Here is a 23,602-nt window from a genome sequence, read left to right as displayed (position 1 = left end):
AAGCTTAACAATTTTCACAATTAAGGCATAAGCCAGGGATACTTGGCAAGGGGAACCTCACAACCCCAAGCTAAATTTGCCCTGTTATCTATTTTATGGCTTCCAATGTACACAGACTAATATACACACTGTTTATTCAATTACTTGTAGTAATGGAACTATAGCTTCACTCTTGAGTTACTACAGTTACATTACTATCAATCTTTGCATTCAAAATGTGGTAAGAAATCCTACAAAGGGTACTGTAAATTTTAATAAAACTTGACTAGTCAATCAAAATTAAGAAAGTACTTCCTGCATTAAACTGATACGGGCAAGCAACTTTTATAAAAATACACTGTATAGAAACACATTTGGAAAATTGCATAGAAAATATCCTTTTATTGAAATCAAAATAAGGCACAATTTTACTAGCCATGGTTTGGCTGTAAAAATGCAAGTGACTTTCCATAAAAATACATGTGTGGGAGTAAAAAACCCTTTTACACAGAGTAGGAAATACTCTATTGAAAAACTTCAAATTTACTGTTATTCATTTGTAGAAAATTTGAATACTACTTTAAATCAGGATCCTACATGTTATTGTCCTCCAGGCTGTTCACTGGCTGATGCTGTGTTTTCTTCATGTCCTGTGTAATCCAGGTGTTCCATCATCTAAATGTAAAAATTAAAAAAAAAAAAACAACAAAAAAAAGAGATGGGCTGTTACAAAGAAGTACTGCTTTTCACCCATTTGTCCAAAGTATTTGTTAGCTAAGAGAAATATAATTAAACATGGGTTAGAGTGCATTTTAGCAGCATACAGATAGGAAGTCCTCTACAGATCAGTGAAGTATTCAGACCAGGTAATCAAAGCTCTCTTAGCTAATGCCTTCCACTGCAAAAGCATTCTCCAAACAAGGATTCAAGTCCTCTACAAGAAATTAAACTTATGACTCAAAAGTGTCTCAATTATTAAATGCAGAGAAAAAAAATAACAACCAACCAAACACACCACCAAACAAAAACAACAATTTGGCTAAGCAAGTTGATCAAGACATGGTTTGCAGAACTGAAAGTAGACCCAAGGACCCTACCTAACAATTACAAGTAGCAAGAAATAGCTTGAATAGAACAGACCAGCTTTCCCTTTTCATCATTGTAACAGCTAGCTGTATTATGGTTAGTAAAGACTAACTGTATTGGCATCATTTCTTCATTTTTCCTTCTAGTTTAAATAGCATAAAGGAAACAGAATTGTAAAGACCTGTAACAGAACAGATTCTAAACCAGATTATTCTATAGACTGATTATACTTTTCTATTCAGTAACTGATCAGATCACCTGAATAATTTAAGACAACTTTGTACTTTTCCTGACTAAAAAGCAGCTTGTTTCTCTATCCACTGCTGTACTGCTAGAGGGCAAGGAAGACTTCGGTTCCCCTCATGCTGCTCCTCCCTCCCTGCACTGCTCGGCCTGGGACAAGGCATAGAACAAATTTCAGGGGTAATACACATTTGTTAGCATGACAAACTGAGATCCATCGGTTTGAAGGTGTCAGAATTAAGCATAAATCAACAGGAGGCCAAGGACTGGACAGTTCTGGACAGAGAGCTGACAACCAAAGACAGTACTAAAACTAATGCCAAAAACCAGAAGTCATCAAGGAGCTAGTATACCCAGCATGGCAGTGGTACTGGGGCCAGTTGTACTGGGACAGGGGCCTAATGCTTTCAGCATCAAAAGGGCAGAAAACCCTACACACATTCTTCTACAGAGCCATATCCTGCCTCGTAGTAAAAAGGCTCCCTGTCTTTCTGTAAAACAGCTGCTCACTGCGTGGGTTCCAAGCTAGGCAGATTTTCACGTGATGAGAACACGACTGCTTTCTTGTCTTACCAGCACCAGCTGAGGACACTTGCCAAAAAAAGACAGGCTCTGACACTGTTCGCATCATAGGCACTTTAGCGTGGTGTATACATGTGTATATATACATATAGGGCAAAGACAATAGTTCCATTAACCTTGCACTTCTTCTACAGCCATGACCCACCTCTGTGCCATACCTTTTTTTTAGCCAACAGAAGTGTTTCATTGCAAGGTACACAAACATATTTTGATTCAAAGCAGGTTTGCTTAAACAAGTCATTGCCCAATCCTGATGCACTAACATGCTGTGCAGCAAGATGCAATGGCAGCGCCAAGGTAGAAACAAGTCACTAGGACATAAGTAAGGCTTAGGAAAGCCTAGTGGCCACACTATCAATCTGACTAAGCTCAGAAAAGGTCTTTCATATCACTCCATTCATGTGTCAGAATTAAGACACATTTAAGCCGTGTACTAGCTTTGCCAATACACCTAAGAACTGAGTTACGGCAATAGAACACACTCAGTTCAGCAGCAAGTACCAGGCTCCTGTGCTAATGACAATCTTGCATTAACTTCAGTATATCTAGAACTTTTACCCTACACTGTGACCAAAAACCCACATAAAAAAATCACAACAATTCACTATATCCCCAAGTCAAGTATTACTCTCTTAATCTTACAACAAGGTAAAATAGCACAAAATGTACTTATGCTGGAGATACCACCTGTATTTATGTTAAGCAGATACTGGAAAGTCTATCAGATTTCCAATTTAATTTTAAAGCCAAAATGGCTAGTAGAGCATAAAGGGTGTTCGGGTTTTTTGATGTACATAAATGTTACAAGGCCAAAAAAAGCAAAAGCTACCCCACCTCATTTCAAATCACTTGACCACAAAAAAGTTCCACAACTTGAAGTGTCAGAAAAAACAGATGCCTTTTTAGAAGTGTATGATAGAATCAAGCAGCTTTTAGCACAAGTGTATCCAAGTTGTAGGGTCTCTCTGGACAACTCCATTATCAAAGCCTCAACAGAAGCTGCAGGAGTCTTTAGACAACCAGCAGAAAGATGAAGGCACCATGCTAAAATCCTGGGTAAAGTTGTTGTTTCAAGCCTCAGAAGAACCAAAGCAATCAGACTGTGCATTGTGGAAATCTGCTGAACATTTTTGAAGTAAAAGAGATTCGGAAGCTTTTCTTCCAGATCTAAATTCCTGACAGTTTAAGGTGAGGGCTTGCCAAGATATCTTTATAACTAGAATACATTTATTTTCAACATATCTCCTAATATTGTGAAAAAAAACCAAAACCATAACAAAACAAACCAACCAACCCAAACCACAAGCAAACAAAAAAAAAAAAAACCAACCAATCCACAAAACCCAACCACACCACCCACCAGAGCCAAACTAGAAATTACAAACTCCTGTCTGTAAAGAGTACCTGGGCACACACTTGCAAGATTCACTCGGATGCTGCATTTGTGTAATTCTTAACTTATGTGTAATTTGCAAGAATCTCAACCTCAAAACTGCAGAGGACAAGAAGCTTGTGGCTTGGCTTAGCAGAAAGCAGGTTTCACATCAATACAGTGGCACAGAAAAATTAGGTGAAGGACTTCCATATATGTAACAGCAGAGGAACTAACACTAGTTTTAAATATTTGAAGACACTCCTAAGAAATTATAGAGGCATACAAAGCCTGCCTTCTTTAGGCTTAGGAATCATGGCTCCATTGACTAGAAAGTAAGTTTTCCTGTATTTCTTTAAAGAAAGAAAGAAAAAAACACAACCAACCAAACAAAAAAAACCTAAACAAAATAACAACCTGAATACACCTAAGTATAAAACCAGATTTAGAGCTTGTCTTCACTTCTACCCTCACTTACTGAATTACTCAGAAAAGTGAAAGACACAAAAAAGAATGAAAAGAGGAAGCAGAGGGGGAAAAAGAAAAAAAGAAACTATAAGATGATTAATAAATCTGCATTAAAAAAAAAGGCCATAATCACACCTTGTAGCAAAGGCGTCCTGGAGGAGTCCGATACCTAAATAAAATTCATTCCATTACTAAAATCATATACAAAAAAAAAAAAAAAAAAAAAAACAGTAAATCAAAAATTCATAAAGGCTAACTAACGGACAATAAACAAACAGCAGAGTTCATGAAGTTTAGTGACCTGATACACTGTACATGCTCCTGTACCCCTGTTTTTAGGACACTTTGCTCTAACAAGTCTGCAAAGTTTCTCTGTTCCCAGATGGACAAAGTAAACTTCTACAGAAGGAAGTTCACCCTTGTCAATGGGGCAGCTCTACTCCAGTCTTAGTTACCACTGTTGTAGCAAAAAACAGTCTTCTGTCACCTTGCTGTATCTTTCCTCCTCAGAATGAAAAGTAAAAGCTGGAGATTTTAACCCTGGGGTTGTGTGGGATTGGGGGTTTTCTTTTGCATGTTCATAAGATCTGTAAGGACAATTTGAAGTACAGCTTTATGTGAAGAGGACAACGTATGAGAAAGATCAACAGTGCAGCATTCCAAGAATGCAACTTGAATAACACCCTCTGGAAAAAATATTAACATAGAAAAATGTTCTTCAGAAAGTTAATAGCAAAAGAGGAGATAGTAAAGTTACACAGAGGTATTCAATCACAGACTAGTCGAAGGTGGAAATCAATGTTTTAAGTCATGCCAGAAACAAATGAACCCATCTGACTCAAAACAAGCTGAAGTTCAGAACAATTTTAATCCTTCAAGAAACCAGCTGAAAGAACATGAAATAACTACTATGGCAACATAATTCTTCCAAGTATGAGTTTAGCTATGAGGCGCACAAGAAATTTTTGTCACTAAAGAGAGTTGCCAGATTTACTTCAATCAATCTTACTCAGAACTCAACTGAGGAAGATTAATTCCAAAGCTTTTTCCCCACAATAGACCCAGAATTTTTGGGCTTTATATGTGTGACATAGCTTATTTTACAATAGCAGTCACCAGCTTATACACAAAAGTGTAGTAAGCCAAATTAAATCTGACCTACACAAAAACATTTCTATTCACTGACTCTGTGAAAGAAGAGCAAATGGTTACATATCTACCCAACTACTGTGCTGCTGTATGCTCCATGTAATCCTGACAATGCAGGACACCAGTAATGCATGAAAATTGTCTAAAATAATAGTTGATCACCAACTTTATTGAACTGTCTCTTAATACTGGACTAGTGCAGACTGGAATCTACACGCTTAGTTCAGTGATTTGTGTTATACAACATGAAGATGATTGTTGAGGAATGTTAAAATGTGAAAAAAAATATTTAAAAGAAAATAGATCAAATTACTTTTTCCTATGAGTACTGAACCAGCTACTTCATCTCACTTAAGCTTTATTCTGCCACGCCAACTACTAGACTAAGATTTTCTAAAGGGCATTTTAATTGCAGAAGATAACATGAAGTCTACATGAGAAACATATAATCAAAGGAATTAATGACAAAATATTCAAGGCCTCCATCTTACCTGGTAACTGTTTCCTTTCCAGAATTTCTTCATCTCTTTGCGCCTCCAAGCAACCAGTGAGCTAGTAATGAGTGTACATGGTACAAGATAGAGAAGGGCAGGTTGTCCCATCTTCATTAATGCCAAAACAATGAAAGTCAACACCATACCAAAGGCATAAGCTATAAAGAGATATTTATACAAACACAATCAAGAACAGGTGAATTTTGACATTGAAGTCATTCGTTCAGTAAGCCACATTTTTTTTAAAGCAGTCTCTTCCTTAAATATCAGCAAGCACATTAAAAAAAGATTATAAAGAGACTCCTGATAACACTGAACCTTTACCTGAAGAAAACTATGTATTTCTGCCATTTAAAAAAGCTAGCATGAAGATTAACATTGCTGCACATGATTTACCTATTGTACAGGAAATGTAGTATACAGAAGATGAACTTGTTTGAACATCAAATCTTCGGCAATAAGCAACCAGAAGCCCTTAAAGAGGAAAAAAAAAAAACAAACAAACCAACCAACTATTAATTAAATATTTAGCCATTAATTTTTTTTCTCCCCAATTCTCCAAATAAAAGCAGGATAAAAAGAATTTATAATACTTTTATAATAAGACATCCTATTACTGTTTGTTAATCTTCTTCCCATTTACTTCTGGAAAGCCAAGAACCAATTTATGAAATCCTACATTTAGGTCTTGAAAATTAAAGCTATAAGCTAAGTGAGTTTGGTAATAAAAAGTTTTGGTTTTTTTTAAGCAAGCCAATTACATTGTGTCATTTTTCAATACAAAAGAGTAATAACCTAGTTTTAATCCTATTCTGCACCAGGATTTTAATATTCATTCATAGCAATCAGCCATTTTGCCTGAATACTGTTCATGAGGTGATGCTTTTCCCTGATTTAAGTAATTCACTCAAGACTCCAACTATGGCAAAATTCAGCTCTTCTGAAAAAGATGGAAAAAACTTGATAATATATTTTCCGTTACCTCACATCTAATTCTGTAGTCTAGGATACAAAAATACTATGAAGTCACAGAATACTTGCTTTCTGTGAGATTTCTAGGAGATTTAATTAATACTGACAGTGGGATTTATCTGTGGGACTTATGTCTATACAATACAGTGCAATGGAAAAGCAAAAACTCTTCAGTGTTTAAGTGTTCTACTATGGCAGGGGAGTTTGACTAGATGATGTCTGAGGTCCCTTCCATCCCCTACTGTTCGGCAATTCCGTGATACTAAAGCTTCCTTGCATTGTGACTTTTGTTGTGTTCTATACTGACAGCTCAAGGCAAACTGCTGTGTTTGATTTAGTAATCACTTTGCAGAATAAACTCTAACAGCAGTCAGTTGAGACTCAAACCCAAAATACTTAATTGTAAGTTACACAGGCCAAAAAACATTTGCTCACCTGGGACAATAATGTCTCCAAAACCCAACAATGAAAATGGCATGTCACAGAGTGTCGATGCAGAGTATTCAAGTCTAGGCACTCTAATAACCACAGGTAACTGTAAAACAGTATTTCAGAAGCCCACATAAATCTAATTTAAAGCATCCTGGTGTTTTAGATTTTTTGGTTTGCTTAAATTAATAAAAAGGTTTAATACAAATAAATTATTGTTAATGTAGAACTTCAAAGTAGGTAGAACCTAAAGTAAAAACCAGCAACCAACATTGAGTGAATAAAGCTTAAGGTAACAAGTAAGATGGAATTTCAGATTTACAAATAATACGCACACACAATCACACACAAAAAAAAAAAGTTAACATTTAATCATAAATTGGGAAAAACAAGTCTGGATTATTAACCTAACTATAGAGTACTGATCAATGATATCCAGGCCCTGAAGAGAAATTTGGACAGTCAGGTTTTCCCCAAAAGAATAGTCTTTTCAGAGGGAATCATTTAAAAATCCAGTATCTGAAATACAATTCTTACTTTCTCATGGGGAGCTGAGCGTTCAGTAGGGACTTCCACCAAGTTTCCATCATTCTAGGATCAAACCCAAGTCAACAGGTATTTAATACTTAAGAGAAAACAGCAAAAGCTGGCTGTATTTTGTGAGAAAGTTATGCTGAAAAGCACACTATGAATTAGCTACGCAGTGTCAGTATGTTGCACACATTGAAACAACTGTTCATACCTTTTCACTGTTTCCAAAGGGACCAGCTGCAACTTCAACCATTATACTTGCCCCATTCTGAAATGAAGGTCAGTTTTCAAAAGTTAGTGGTTTAATACACCAAAAATTCATCCTACATTTCAAAAAAATGCTTGTACCTCATCTTATAATTCAGAATTGGAAAAATCCCAAATATCAAAAAGGAATGCACTAGTATCAGACAGCATTGCATAGTACTGTTTTGAATTAAAAAAACATTAGTCCAGCTTACAGTATCTTGTTTAAATAAATAAATCCACTAGATGTAGCTGGAAGCTTAGATAGAAACATGTCAGCTTTTTTCTGCTGTGAACTTCTTCAAAATAAAAGAACTGTATAGTTCACACTACACTGCAAATGAGCACAGCAGAAAGCACTAGAGCATGTTCCCTGTGGGTATGGTTGTTAAAAGAAGGAAGAAAACTGGAGTACAGTCATTTCCCATCATCACGCTGGTACATAGTTGGGAACAGCTCAGTTTTGGCCGCGTAATTGCTGAAAGCATAGTCATTTAACAAAATTCATGGCACCTACACAAGCACTATGTTCTACAGTCCACACAGGCTGCTGCTGTCTTAAACAGGGAAAAAGAAAAGGAACTCAGCACTTCTGCATTAAAAATACTGAAAACACTAATTGGTACAACAAAAATAGCGTCCCAATAATGCAACAAGGTTTTTTAATTTTTTTTTTTTTTAAGATAAATTCACAGACATACCTTTGTGATAAATGGTGTTATGAAGACAAAAAACACATCGTAAAGAAGGAGAAGGCCAAGAAGTATCACACAGGACTGGCAAAAAAAGCAGACAGTATTACCATAGGTTTTCAAGGACTGCACAGCTAGATTCTGGTACAATTCCTGCACCCTCATGTCTATTTCACAGAAGAGAAACAACAAAAAAGAAGAACCACCCCTCTACACCCATGTTTTTTTATTCTGGCATAACATTTAAAACAGGATTAATTTATTTTCATAATTACTCAAAACGTTACAGACTTGGGGTTTTTTAACCAAATATTTCTTGAGCGTTGAAAACCTGCTTCCAGGCACTAAACCTACAGGTTCACGTTTGAATACTTTCTGAATGTATGCAACTCACAGTACCTTGAAGTTGGGCATTTTCAGTGTTTTGATAAAGTTTAGGCAGAAAGCAACTCCCAAAATATCTTGCAAAATCCAAGCCCACCTGAAAACAAGAACACACATTGCTCAAGCTACTGCTGCAATCTAAGTGCGGTAATTTAGATTTTGACGAAAATAGCAAGACTGCAAACTGGATTGGAAAGCAAGAAAACAGTTTTTAGGAAGTACTGCTACCAAACCCACAAAAATACTAGTTTGAAGATGGGCAATTTACACTAGTCTCTGATCATAAACCCGTTATTGTTCTTCATCAATATGCTGCACAGAACATGAGTTGAACAGAGGCTATAGCAGGGCCATTGTGTTCACTTGTATGATTGCTCACTTGACTGGAAGCTTCAATTGTCATCTGGTTCAGGATGCTAGTTAGGATTGTACTATAATATTTGTGTATTTGAGGCCCTGTGCTTCCACTGGACCACAGTACCATATTTTTGCACATTTTTTTTCTTCTGTGGCAATTACTAGCAATCAATCTAGTTCTTTCTCATCTTCGTCATTTTTATAACTTCAAATTACCATACAGTTCATTTGTATAGCTTTGTTCTCTATTATTCCCATGCTTGTTAAGCTTCATAAATACTTTCATGACTTTTTTCGAAATCAGCACAGGAGTTTAGAAGGATGCTTTGCTCCAATTATATGATGGGAAGTTCATTACTGACAATTATTCATATTACTCTTTTAAGTCAGAATGCATCACTTACCTATCTTCATTTCGAAACACTGCCCAGACAGCAGCTGCTGCTATGCAGAATGCAGCAAGAAAAATAAGCCTCATTTCAATGCTTCTGTTGCAACATGAAATCCTAAAAAAAAAAGAATGAAGTTAAAAAAGAAAGCCTACCACAGGCAAAACACATGCCTGAGCTATCACAGGTCCTTAAGCTGGCAAGGTGTTCTCATCCCAGGAACTTCTTTGCCCATTTGTTCTGTCCACACTCAGGTGGCATTATCCTTATAACTGCAGTACCAGTACTTCTCTGGGCTGCATTACAAACACATCCCTAGATTGTGAGCCATGTTGAGCTTTGATAGCCAGGCCTCATTTTAGTAAATACATCCAGGAAAGGCAGAAAACAGATGAATTTGTTTAATCCATTTCTGTCACGAAATAATTAGGCCAACAGAACTATGTTTGTGAGAGAGTCATGTCATGATTCCAGAAAGGGGGACATAATACAAGATTAAAAATTAAATAGCTATGTATTGAAAAATTGTAAGCTAATATATGTTTCCACTGCCTATTCAATTTTCTGGGACAGTTCTTGGACAGGTATTAACCAAAAGAAATAATATCTGTCCTGCAGCTTACAGAAAAGTTGTGTCTACCCCATCTCTACCTTTGATGGGCTACTGGATCATCTGGCACTAATATCCTGTACTAAGTAACATGCAAACATAATCTTAGATTTGCAAGCTGATAAGCACTGCTCTTTTGGGGAAAAGGACCATTTGTTGCACTAAGGTTTTTTTTAAGTGAACACTAGGGGTTTTTAAGGAGAAGACAGACAGGAGGAAATCTGGGACGTTCTCATATTCACCAACATCTGCAGGATATTTAACTCAGAGCAGGGAGAGGCAGCTGGCAATCTGTACACCAGTAATACTACCAGAGTTAGAACTGTAAACGCTTACTTCTAACACAAAGAACATGAGCAATGCGTGGCCTTTGCAAGAAAAAACTTGGGTCTGTCACAGGTACAGTACAGATTAATACCAGGAATAAAACCCTCTATTGCCTATAGCAGAGTACTTACTCAAAACAGGATCAAGTATGCAGGATGCCCCTTACAGAGGTCCTTGGTGAACAAAGTGGGCACACCTTATAGGCAATCAGAATTTTATAAAACCAAGCTCAGACAGCCAAGCACAGCCTTTCAAATCTGACTATAGCAATGCTTTCAAAGAAATGTAATGTTGCAAGTCTCCCACAACACTATTTTAACTGTAGATTATGCTATGGATACCTTTAATAGATATTAAAGAATCCTGTGGTTTTCTTTTTTAACAATCCCACACACTAAACCATACAGGAAACAATTTGTCAGACTGTACTTCTATCTTCACACTACCTTGAGTAGCAAACAGAAAACACCCACAAGAAACCTTACATTTATAGTAACTGGAAGGTGTACAATACCTGCACTGCCCAAACGGTATTTCTCCTACTAGTGCTGCAAGACAGTTGTATAGACTCATTGCAGATGCCAAGCAGAAGACTGATATTATAACATACACTAAATAAAAACAATGAAAGATGAGAATCAGTTACAAAATGCAACAGAAAAAAACAACAAACAGGAATTGAACACAGTGATGTACATTTCATATAAACTGTTCAGTTATAGCACTGCTCAACACAGTCACTAGAGACTACGGTCAGCTGATTACAGAAAGTGATGCATTCTGAGTCTCTCTGCCTGGCAAGAATTCTCATCAAGTAAACACCTGAGTTTTGAAATTTTTTTAACTTAAAAAAAAATCTATTTTTATCTCCTTTTTCCATAAAAAGAACTATGTCACCTGTAACTGCTTTCACATAGTTTTATTTGTTTATGGCTAAAACCAAAGTGCTATTTCACAACTACCAGCTTTCTCTGTTTCTGATAATACTTCTCACAGAAAACTTTCCCTTTAATCACACTATCTGCTTATGCATACAAATCTCAGCATCCCCAAGATCTGACTAATGATTTGGGTGTCATTTTAAGATACTAAACATCCCATCCTTTCCAAAAGTTTCTATGTATTTAGGAACCAACTGGTTACGAAAACACTCTATATTCCAGTTCTTACTTAAAAGTATATTGTGTATTTGAACCTATGGCAAGCAACTGAAATGTGGACAAATAATAAAATCAGTTGTTTGCTAGTTGTGTTTGATGAGGGTTTTTTTAGGTAGCGAAGGTCTAGCTAGAAAGCAATTCTGATACCCATAAGCTGATTACTGAAAAACCAGGTAAGAAAGGTGGACTTTTTAGTTGGAGCCAAGACCACGCACCATTATGATCTGTTAAGCCCCAACAGGCAGAACAGTAAGGTCTGCACAACAGGTTCCTCCAAAATCAGTAAGAAATCAGCTGTTTAGGGAATCTCCGATTTTGATGCAGGGACGCAGAATTATTAATGCCTGAATACTTACAAAACCAGATACAGAGAACTCCATCACAGAGCTCAACTTTGCAACTGGTTTTGTGCTGGAAACACTCTCTCATACCTAGTACTTTGTTTAGAGAATTTCTCTTAACTGCAAGTTCTGATACCAGTACTTGTATTCACAGACCATACTAGTGAGATAGCGAAGTGGGGATTCATCAGGACAAGTTTAGTAAAGGTAGCATTGCCCATATTCAAGGTAAAAAAAAGCTAAACAAAATCAGAAATCAGGATGGTGAAGTTGCTTTTGCAGAAGCAGGAAGTTAACTGGCAACAAATTCCAGGGAAGTGAATTTAAGAAGCTTTCAGAATTAACTTTTATTGTTTGCACTAAAGAGCTTAATTTAAAACAGCGTATATTTTCTGGTTGCATGATTTTAGGCCAGGAAAAAAAAAAAGAAGCTAAACAAATCAACCAACAATATTTTACTGGGATTGTGTAATTCAAGAACTTAAGTTTATTGCTAGTACAGGAGTTTATTCCATTATGGTAATGCCATTTTGCCTGGTACTTAGGGCAAGGCAAGCACAAACTCAACATCAATGTAGCAGTGTCAAACAAAACACTCTAAACTCCACGTTCTCACAGAAAACATCCAGACCTCAAAGATCATGTAGTCCAACCTTCAACCCAGCACTGAAGGGTCAACACTAAACCATGTTCCTAAGCACCAGGTCCACACACTGCTTAAACACCTCCAGGGACAGTGAATCCACCATTGCCCTGGGCACATATCCTCCCAAGAACATCTATCACGTTTTTTCACTAGTTGCTTGCCACCTCTCTGTGTCATTCAAAATAAGCACTGTCAAGGCAATCTTTGCAAGAGAACTTTCTTAAGTAGTAACTTTTCTTAAGTAGTAATCTTTTCAACCCCTCAATTCATACATGGAATGAACAGTTTAAAAAAATTACATTTCGATTTAGTTTAGAAATCTAGATTTTCAGACTTAAACATAAAAACGGCAATGAGATTATCTGTTATTTCTTACCTAGCCATTTGTAGAAGAAATAAAGTAAGAGCAGCATCACACAACAGATGACAACAAATAAGATAACTGTTAGAGGGGTGAAAGTGACATTTTCTTCTTTCTTCCGCCTTGTTTCTCTCTCCCCAGGACTTGCTACAGCTTTCAAATTCTCACTGTTTTAAATAAGAACAAGTATTTACCTCATTTACTGATTATGAAAGTGTTTCACTATGACCAAAACTGTTGGTTATAAAGCATTTCACTCTAATCCCTCATACCATGACTTGAAACCAAAGAAAAACAGCATGCTTGGTTTTATGAGTTTCTCTCAAATTTCTAATAGAGATACACATTCCTAACCTACATGGATCGCAATGAAACGATTCTTAACTGCTCTCTTTTCCAGTTGTGTGGTGATTGCCTGCTTTAAGGAGTATCCTCAACCAAAACCCTGATCCATGTGAGGAAAAGCAGCTCTTCAACTTCTTTTCAGGCTGCACACACTGAACTCTATTAGCACATCACCACTGACGACAAAGTTCTTGGGCTAAATGTACTCAATCTGATAAATATGTCTATGATAAATCAAAATCATGGATAGTACACAATTTTAAAACCTCAACCACAGGCATCAAGTGCCTGCAAAACCCAGTCATGTTAGCAGAATGAAGCTGGCTAAGTACTAGTTCTTTTACACTTACACCTCATAATTACACAGTAAGTAAAAGAGAGGGGGTGTAATTGGGGATTTTCACTGGCATACATACTCCATATTTATACTTCACCATGCAAAATAAGGAGACTTAAATTGTTGTGTTTGTTCTTTGAGCAGATAGCCCTACTACTTTTTAGTACAGACGTGTGTGCAACTTGCCCATCAGATAGCATGTTCCTGACAAATCTCAGGACCTACCTACAAAACGCTGAATTCAGCACTGAAACAGCTACCTTCAAAAGAGAGAAACCCACAAAAGTAAGGCACTTTGTTAGATGAATCACCTTCTCAGAGGACACGCTTTGAATAAGCAGCTTTTAAAAGGAAAAGCTCACCCTAGATTTATGAAGCTGCATTTAAACAAGTTTAATATAATTACATCTAGGTATTTTTCAATATGGGAGACAGTATCACATTTTGTTATTTTAGCATTCAGTGCAGCCACACCTACAGCACTTCAGGGTAAAAAAGAAACATAATTAGATGTAACCCTGGAAAAAAAAAAGAAAAATACACCACATCCCTCCCTCCTACTTCTTTAATCTTTCTTAAATCACCAGATTTGCATAACTAGTGGGAAAGAGGAAACTGTTGTTATCACATACAATCCACTCCCTGTTGTTCTGGGGAGCAAAGCATCAGAACACCTCTGGGAACGGGAAGCGTAAGTAGTAACACACACTGGCCCATTCAGCAAACAGAGACATCCAAGAAATACTGCAGACTAATAGCAGGCTCTGAGAGGCCAGATACAGCCAGTTGAACCCCAGACTAAAAACAGCTCTGCACATCAAGTATGCTTCACTTCACTCACCAAGCACAGAGCACCCCTCTTCCCTGCATTTGCCACGTTCTACATCTCCACTCCCTCCCCTTCCCTGCACAGGGGCTGCTGCTGTCTCCTTGTCCCTGGCTCTGTTGTTCCATCAGGTACCACACAAAGCTGAAGAAGACAACTGTCTGGAGCCACCAGACACAAACAAACCACATCTCCCAGTGCTCCCATGTCCCAAGTGACAGAAGAGCAGTGCAGGCACCCCGAAGCATGCTGCACAAACAGCTGGGATGAAGCAGTTGTACAGATCCCTGCCAACGCAGACACAATGACATATGTACCTCTTGGATCACTGGATTTTAAAGGTGTCATTAAAACACTTACATCCTATCATGGATATTGGAGTATTACAATGCTAGTTACAGGGTATTTGGTAATTTGTTGAAATGTTAACTTATTTCTCCTCCCAAGAGCTGCATCATCCCTCAGGGCCTTTCACAGTCTACTACTTTAGGTTCCTCAAAGACCTATAGTAATTTTTTGAAGGTTACAGTGCTCAAGCCTTTCTTGGCAAAGCAGCTAATTGCACCCAGTTCTTTTTTTTTTTTTTTTTTAACTACCAACCTAAAATAATTTCTCACTGTTTAGAGTCATAGTTTTCACAAAACTTGTAGTCCATGTGATTTAAGCAGGTCTGTTTAAACAAACTTACAGTTCTGCTACTCCACTCCAGTAGCCTCCAAGTGCCACTGTAAACACAGCAATTAGGAAGATGACAACCATACTGCCATCAAACTCTGGCAAAGGTGGTGAATACAGAGTCACATTTACTTCATTTCCAAGCACCTAAAAAATAACATACAAGTTGGTTCATAAGGACAACAAAGGAATCCTCTTACTTATTTTCCAACAAGAAGACATTCCATCTATTTGCCTTGGTTATTGTAAAGAAGCAATGCTTTCTACCCTGCCTTTCAGGATAGTCAAGTTTGAAAACAACCCTATTACTACTGCTATGGAAACATATGGATACCACAAGCAAAATGGTACTTCTTTGCATTCTTTCAACACTTCTTATAAGTTGTGCCTCTAGCCCAAACACTTTTCATCCCCTAAACATACCAAATACTTACAAAGATGCCTGCTCTGCAGGAAAGCGTATCATCCAAGTCAATCAGCCTGAAATAGAAACTCAGTGGAGGTCTACCTCTAGCTCTTGAGATCACAGAATTTACAGTTCAGATACAGGCACAATGCTTCAGAGAGGACACTATAAAAATCCAAGTTAGCAGAAAGGTACTAACAGCTTTATATGAACATGATTTGAAAGAAATTCGAAACAAAAGAAAGCAATTTCATGCTATTTGAAAAACTTAAGGCCACAGTTAGGAAAAAAAAAATCAACTGCAGGACACTGAAGATGATGGGAGAGAATGTGGAGACATAACTGACACAGAATTGTACCAAAATCTTGAAAGCAAGACCAAGATGCTCCCTTTGATTGAAAGGTGAGATTTAAGAAACAAAGGATGATCATTTGACAGGAAATGGAAGGTGGTAGGGAAGAAAGGTTTGCTGTTACAGTCAAAAGTAGGTCAAGGCAGCTAAAGCAATCCTGCAGTGAAAACAGACTTCAGAGACATAGCAGAAAAACAGATTTGTTAACAGCCTGCATGAGGGATAAAAAGCAAGAGAGGAGATGAACATGCCAGGAGGGTTTCGCTACAGAAACACCATGCTGGCAGTGGAAAGACTGAATGGGAAGCTGAGTAGTGTAGTGGAATACACTGACCAAATATGAAAGAAAAAAAAAAAACCACAAACATGATTCATTTCAGCATCTGAGTTAGTCTATAGTAATTAGATAAAGAAGTCAGAATTATTCCTCTGCCTGAAGTTATGAAAGTTCAGAAAACAAGAAAGATTAAATTCTAGTGAAACAATGCAGTTGTATGAAGTGAAACATAATGTTAAAGGCAAAAAAAACCTCCACCCCTATTCAAATTACACCATTCTGTATGTAAAAAACAAACCAAAAATAAAACAAACAACCCCAACAAAACAAAAAACACAAACAAAAAAAAAGCCACAAAACCCCAAACAACCCAAAACACATACAGTAAAAAAGCACCACCCCACCCTCCATAAAAAAAATCTAAAGGCCTCCCAAAAAACCCCAAAACAATTAAAAAGAGTTAAACTGCATTAAGACATGTTGGAATTGAACACTCTTTTTGATAGTTTCTTTCTCCCCCTATTGTTGTGCTCTTCACTTAAATCTTGCAAGGTCTCAATTTTCACCACAGAGAGCAATAGAATCAAACACATCACATCAGATAAAGACAGCAGTCAACTTACTAGAAGGTGTGAATGCTCTTCTATTGCTACCAAGACTCATAATATTTCTAACTCAAAAGGTAAAAGTTAGAGCAGATAAAGTCTTCCATAAAAAAGTAGAAAGAATGCTTATAAAAACTAGCTACCCTCGGGTTGGTGGTGTCTCTCTCTTCCAAATAAAATGAGAAAGTTGGAGGCCTTCAAGAGGGTTAAAACAGACACACAGCCATAGTAGGAAGACTACAACAGCTGCCAGTTTCTAAGCAGCACATACCATTTAAAACAACAGCTGCCAGTGACATGACAGAAGGCTTTGGCAAGAGCTACATCAGAACTAGGAAAGGCTCAGTTGTAGTCTAGGCTGTGTTCCTCACCAGTTTTATGAAGCACTCTTATTGTAAGACAAAACCTTTTGATTCAACAGCAGTGTGAGACATCATCTGGCACACTAATCTACTAGGAAAGTTACTTTTTTTTTGCCCTGGTTTCTTTTCACGTTAATTGGACATATCTTAAAAAGACTCAACTAAACAACACCACTTGTCTCATTTGAAGGAACAAATCTGAAGAAAAAGGACAACCCAAACCACACCAAAACATTCTTCAAGACTATGTCAGACTGAGGACAGTTGTCACAAACCTTCAGTCATGTCAATGCTGGGCAAGAGCCAATCTTTAATGGGTACAGAGAGTAAACAACCAGAGTCCTACACATCTAGGTGCAGTTTTAGTTTCCATACTTACCTAAGACAACTTCCCATGGCAGGTCTGAAGATTAAGAGCAGAAATGGTGAAGAGAGCTTGCAAATTCAATCCAAGAAGCTAAGACTATACAGGTTAGTGCTAGCCTCTGCTATTCTCAGAAAAACATGTGCAGTGCAACTCCTGCCTAGCAAAGCTATTTAACACTACATAAAAAACAACACAACAAAATGACAACAGAAAAAGCCACACAGAATATATTGTTTTCTTTAAAATCCTCTGCAATGGTCTGGATCCTAATATTACATGTCAATGAAAACAACTCTAAATATCCTCAAAACAAATTCCCCTGCTTATAAAGCATAAGAGATACCACAGCTACCACATTTTAATGACATGCTTGGCATCTCACCATGAACTCCTCAGCAGAAACTCAAAACTACACTGCCTAACTGCTCTGTAACAGATGCTGTCATGCAATAAAGAGAGAGAGTTCATCACCTGGCAAAGACAAAAAAAAAAAAACCCTCACACCTTCCTCAAGATCCAATCTGATATGGCACTGCTTGCCTGAAAGACATCACACCATTAGATTCAAGGTCAACTGCTCTAACTTCAGTACTCTCAGGCTATAGCTTCTGACCTACATCAGGCATCTGCAATTGTATACCAGTTTACTGGAAGGCTGCTTATCTTGTTTAGCAGGAACTAAGTTTATCCTCCCTCCAGTCAGGTATTATGTTTCTTGTTCCTAACATTCTAATTAATCATTCTCTCAAATTAACCTGAATTAGGAAGACTAGTACTTCCTCGAGTTAATATCCGTAATACCCATCCTCTTCCGTGAAACTGAAAGCAGTATCTGTATTCATTAAAATCAGGGAGACATCCATATCTGACCCGAAAGTACTTTAGTTGTTCAAAATCCCAAGTTTATGCAAACCATAGCATGCTGAAGCTGTATTACTCACCAGCTGCATATCTACTATGTCATTATATCTTATAAGAGCAACTGGTAGAGTCACATCTTCAAAATCAGTCTTGTTATCTGAAATAGCAGACTAAAAGAGAAAGCGTCAGTGGTAAGTACATTGAGCCAATTTGCAAAGCAGGTTCAACCCCTAAAGATCATCCTTTACATTTCAGTGTATTTTTAGAGGGGAAAAAACTCAAAATGCTCATTCATTACCCTTTGCAAAGGGTTAGTTAAGACAGATGTACTTAAAACAGGTGATACTACCAACACATCTGGATTCATAAAGTTTTCGTGCTTTTATAGTATTACAAGGGATAATCAAAACTGGTTCTACTTTCCAAGCTTTTAAAACAAGATCAACTTTTCATGATGATCACACAAATCCATAAATTGCAAATATTTGTAGATATATGCTGCAGCTATTATAGAGAACAAAAAAAAGCAACAAAACTATCCATAAAGATATCACAAAATGTCATTTTGGATTACATTTTGGATTACATTTTCCTAGCTTACTTTGGCCACACATCTAAAAAAATATCACCTAAGATCACAGGGAGTTCAAAGTACACTAAAATTAGGGAATGATCAAGACAAGCATTTCAATTCAGAAACACACTTCAAGAAAGATACAAAGAACAGATTAAAAATACAATTGAGCTGTAGATAGTTTTAGATGACACAGCAGTGTTGCACAGAACTAATGGAATGACTCTCTCAGGAACCAAAGCCACACCAATGGAGTGGCTCTGTAGGGCAGGCTGACTTGTGCTGGACCTGACATTTTGCAACAGTCCTCTGTTTTTGGGGTTTCTCTCAGACAACCTTGCACAACACTGCATGGATCAAACAGATAAGACACTATTTCACTACAGAAGAAAATTGTATGTTGTAACTTACCAGCCTGGTTTTACTGGCAATCAACAACATTTTAGCACCTGAATTTTGTGCAATTCTTGCTTTCTCCAAAAAAGTGCAGTTTCCTCTCATCACAGCAACTGCTTTGTCCTTCATTAAGCCAGAAGGAACTTCAGAAGAACTGCAGAGCACTGTAGAAGTCAGGTTTTCCAAAGCCATTAAAGTCTGCAGCATAGAGGGAGAAAAGGAACATGATGAAAGTAGGAAATTTGATACTGCAAATCCAGAAGACTACATTACTATAGTCCCTAAAAGAAACTGGTGTAACAGAAAGGAATCATTCATTCAGGAACACAAAGTCAGAGCAGCAGTTTCTGCAGCCTGCAATACAGAGGAACATTTAGAGCAGCCTATAGCTGAAATACTTGGCTGTTTCACAGCAGTTGTTGCTGTAATTTAAACCCAGGAAACTAGTTATATTGAAAATCACTGGTTTTAGTTCTGGGGAGTCCAGCGTATTCACATGCCCAAAATCACTGATGGATACAACATTCCAAAAATTTTGAAGTATAATATTTGTTAGAAACAAGTTCACAACTTTGCTAACATTGTTTATTACAAAAGAATTAAAATATTTATATCCTTATTTCTAAGTTCAATTTTATATTGAAAATCACTGTCAAATTATTGTCAGTTTTCTTTAGTTAGTCAAGACTGTGGCCAAAGTAGCATAGTGAAGATGTTTTGGGCAAATGAGTGATTTTTACTTGTTTTACACTTGGTTAACCTGCTAACGAATGGCCTGCTAACGAAGAGTGCCTTGATCACTTCCAAACACAAGGTACTTACTATTTATATGAAGAACACTGAGAAATTTGTTTCTGCCTCACAGTCTGGTTTGGCTCAAAGAAACACACTCAGAAAGTATATGATACATCCCAGATAATACCCTACTCCACCACATGTTTTCGAGACAACTGAACAGAAGACCTAATCAATGAATCAATGTAAGAAATCTGTTTCACAAGCTTACAACATTTTTGTAAACAACTAAACAGAAGTTTTACTCCCAAATCTAAAATTTAAACACACTGGTAACACCTGAAGAAAAAAAAAAACTGTATCAGGTTAATATTTAAAGGTATTTAAAACCAGCACAGAGAGAATTATCATCTTGGTGAAATACTTACAGCATTGTCTAGGCTCTTTGGAAGAGATATCCAATTAGAATTGTAAATTATGCAGTAATCCTTTGTCACTGGAGGTACACCACTTCCTGTAGCATGTAGGATCCCCTCATCTGCAGTTACCTGCAATAAACCATGGTGTTCTGAATTAACATTCAGAGTATGGGTATATAGACATTCAGCTGTGAGGAAGACAGCTCTTAGGAGAAAAAGAATTTCTTCAGTTAATTATGTTATATAATGATTGATCCTATGAAAAACAGGTAGCTTGAGAGCTGGAAAACTAGCAAGAATCTAGTCACTGTATAATGCTGCCTGTCCTCATCTCGAAAACAATGTGTTTGTTACATGCACAGTTCATGTCATCAAGTGGAATACCATCAAGAAACCCTGGCAAATTCTTACAAATTCTGTATCCTATACTTTCAAAAAAGGTGTAAAATTTTTTCATAGAAATAAATTAAAACAGTACAAAGACAAGTAAAGTCTTTCCCTCCTTGCAGACTATAATTTCCCTTACTATTAAAGGTACTATATGGCAATTCCTAGAATATTTTTTCACAAATAACTGTCAACATAAAGAGATCAACTAATGTACTCCAAGAAGAATTTGTGTAGTAAAGGAAATAAGTGTCTCTTAAAATTACTCTTAGAGTTTCTCCTGTAATTTCTGTTATTTACTAATGCATATGGATTTTAAGACTTCCAGTAATTCTAGGCATAAATACTTCTCCCCAAACATTAATATACTAACAGTAGCATATCTAAAGGGATAAATTATCAGACTAAGGATTAGATGTACCTACGGTTGCAAAGTAGCAAAAAGAAGTGTTATTTTTATCTCTGTCAACTCAAGAAAACTGGAAGATCATCTCATCTTGACTGTTCTTCTTGAGAGAAAAACTGACCTCAATATCAGGAGGGTTCAAAAGATTAAAAGCTACTTAATCCTTTTGTAAATTCCAGGTTTGTCTGAAAGAACACTGAGATATCAAGCTAGAAGTAGGCATGGATAAAGGAGGAAAGCCCAAATGCTTGTTGGATATGCACTGCTAATCATTAATATGCCATAGAAGTGCTTCTCCTCAGGCTAGTGTATCAGTATCCTGCAGCAAGTAAGAACTAGAGAGAAAATTAAAACATGAAACAATATTATTTCAGAGGTTTGTGTCTGCCTGGTTTGAATAACAGAAAACCTTTATCAGAGGAATCTATTATATTGGCTGTAGTGCACAAACATCTGCTGGAAGAATTGTGTCAAAGGGCCTGAGCACATTGACTACTTTAACATAGAACAGTTATTCAACTGTCAGACAAAAGAAGTCATTCCATGACTTATGATCAGTGCAAAAATTACCAAGCTTCTCTCCTAAGCGCACTCACCTAAAGTTTCCTCCTAACAGAAAATTAAAAGCAATAAAGACTTTAAACAAGTGCAAAACCTGGATATTTTCATCTATTAAAAGCTCTTTCTGCCTCACAAAGTAGAATAAGTGTTTTCTAGGTTCCCGGAAGTCAAGTGTTAATGTTACACAAGCACCTAGGAAGAGTGATCACTTGCTTATTTGATATATCTTCCTGTTTGTCAAGCTTCCCTTCTCTAGGGATGAATCAGGGAACCAGATTCTTGCTTAGGAGATGGGGGGAGGGAGGACCAGAGCATGACACTTATTTACCCTCATATATTCATTGCTGACCTTTAGAGACAGCATCTAGATGTTAAAAATCAGAAGAAATGCTACATGCTACACCTCACTTGCAACATCCCCACTGAAGCCTGTTGCATCCATCTGAACCTGGATTATTTTCTCATTGCTTCAGTATTCTTTCACAGCAGACGAAGGCTGTAGTTTGAGCACGTGGCCTTGCAGTCAGCTGTGCCACTGAATAGTACAAAATAAATCTTACTCAAAGTAAACATTTCTTACTGAACACATTTTCAGTCTTGTTATGTAAGTAGAAGACTAAGAGGCAGACTTGCTCCAACATAAAAATGATCCCAGAGGAGCTGCGGTGTGACAGCTGTCCCTACGTAAAAGGGCATCATCCTCTCTTCTCACTTTAGGTTCAGACAGCTCCCAATGGCCTCTCACCTTCAAACAAATTTCCTACCATTTTTGACAGGTAGCTCCCTCATCATATTTCTTTCCTTTACAACCTTTAAAATTTTCTTGTTTAATTCCTTATCTTTGATAAAGAAGACAATGCCTCACACTGTCTCTTACTCCTTATTTTTCCTAACATGTTGCCGTCACTGCCAGGATATAAACTTGGGCTGACTGTTGAGCTTTAGAGTGCACTCATAACCCCACCACGTGTATACCAGAAGTTAGTGGACACAGCAAGCCTCTATTACAATATACATCACAGTTAACTGCCTAGATAAGACGCTCTGTACTCAAAGGTACAGAGCAAGAAAATGGTATTTTGTACATATCAAGTAACCACATACATAAACCTCACAGAAACCTAAAAACGTAGGTGAAAACTAGCCATGAACAGAACAAGCATCATATCGCAGTTCTGCCAGCTGCCCTGTGACACACACAAGCTCTTCTTCCAGGCATTGAGGCCCAGGGGAACTGGAACCCAAGCTCAGGGAGCCAGCAGCCGTGACAGGGGGACACACCACGAGCTTCGGCCCCTCTTCCCCAGAACCTGGATTAAACATCTCTAGAAACAACATCTACGTTTGTCTACGCAGGCACCCGGGAGATTCGTTATCCAAACTCAGCAACCCGGGTTGCTGAGCCCGGGTTCGGCCTGCACCCTTCGGGCGCAGTGGAAAAGGAGAGGGACTCGGAAAGTGGGAGGAAACCAAGGCCCCCTGGTCGAGGCAGGCCCAGGAGAGCCGGCACCACCCCGGGGCGCATTTCAGAGGTAAACCGCCCCCGCGGCGTTTGTAGCGGGGGCACACACCAGTCCGGCCGGAGAAGGACCGTGCCCGTGGCGGTCGGGCTCCTCCAGGGAGGGGTTCCCGGGGACAGGGCGGACAGGGGAAGCCCCTCCGCCAACAGCGACGGGATAACGACGGCCGACCCGGCCGGGCCCACAGCCACCCGCGGCCCTGCCGCCACCACACACTCGCCTGGGCCGCCGCAAGCGGCGGGGCCCGGGCCGGCCCGGGAGCCGGCCCAGCAGCCGAGCCCCGGCGCCTCCCGCGGCACGGGCAGCGCAGCCCCTTACCGGCGCAAGCAGCAGGCCCCACAGCGCGGCCTGCAGCAGCCCGGCCGCTCTCAT

The 23,602-nt window shown here is 38.1% G+C and overlaps 1 protein-coding gene across 1 annotated transcript; it reads right to left on the bottom strand.

The window, feature by feature from the left end:
* Window positions 1-577: 577 nt before the first annotated feature.
* On the bottom strand, window positions 578-23,602 carry SPPL2A (signal peptide peptidase like 2A). Its single transcript, XM_054387839.1, has 16 exons — window positions 23,549-23,602; window positions 20,366-20,485; window positions 19,218-19,400; window positions 18,313-18,402; window positions 15,015-15,148; window positions 12,834-12,985; window positions 10,825-10,921; window positions 9,389-9,490; window positions 8,643-8,724; window positions 8,253-8,327; window positions 7,517-7,573; window positions 6,781-6,880; window positions 5,770-5,847; window positions 5,371-5,531; window positions 3,866-3,899; window positions 578-654 (listed from the first exon to the last, which is right to left on the bottom strand). Exons 1-16 carry the CDS (start codon window positions 23,600-23,602, stop codon window positions 623-625), a joined length of 1,551 nt encoding a protein of 516 aa, XP_054243814.1. The 3' UTR covers window positions 578-622.

Source organism: Indicator indicator, chromosome 16, assembly GCF_027791375.1.
Source record: "Indicator indicator isolate 239-I01 chromosome 16, UM_Iind_1.1, whole genome shotgun sequence".
NCBI lineage: Eukaryota > Metazoa > Chordata > Aves > Piciformes > Indicatoridae > Indicator > Indicator indicator.
The sequence above is the reverse complement of the archived record's forward strand: the minus strand, read 5'-3'. Positions and strand labels throughout refer to the sequence as shown.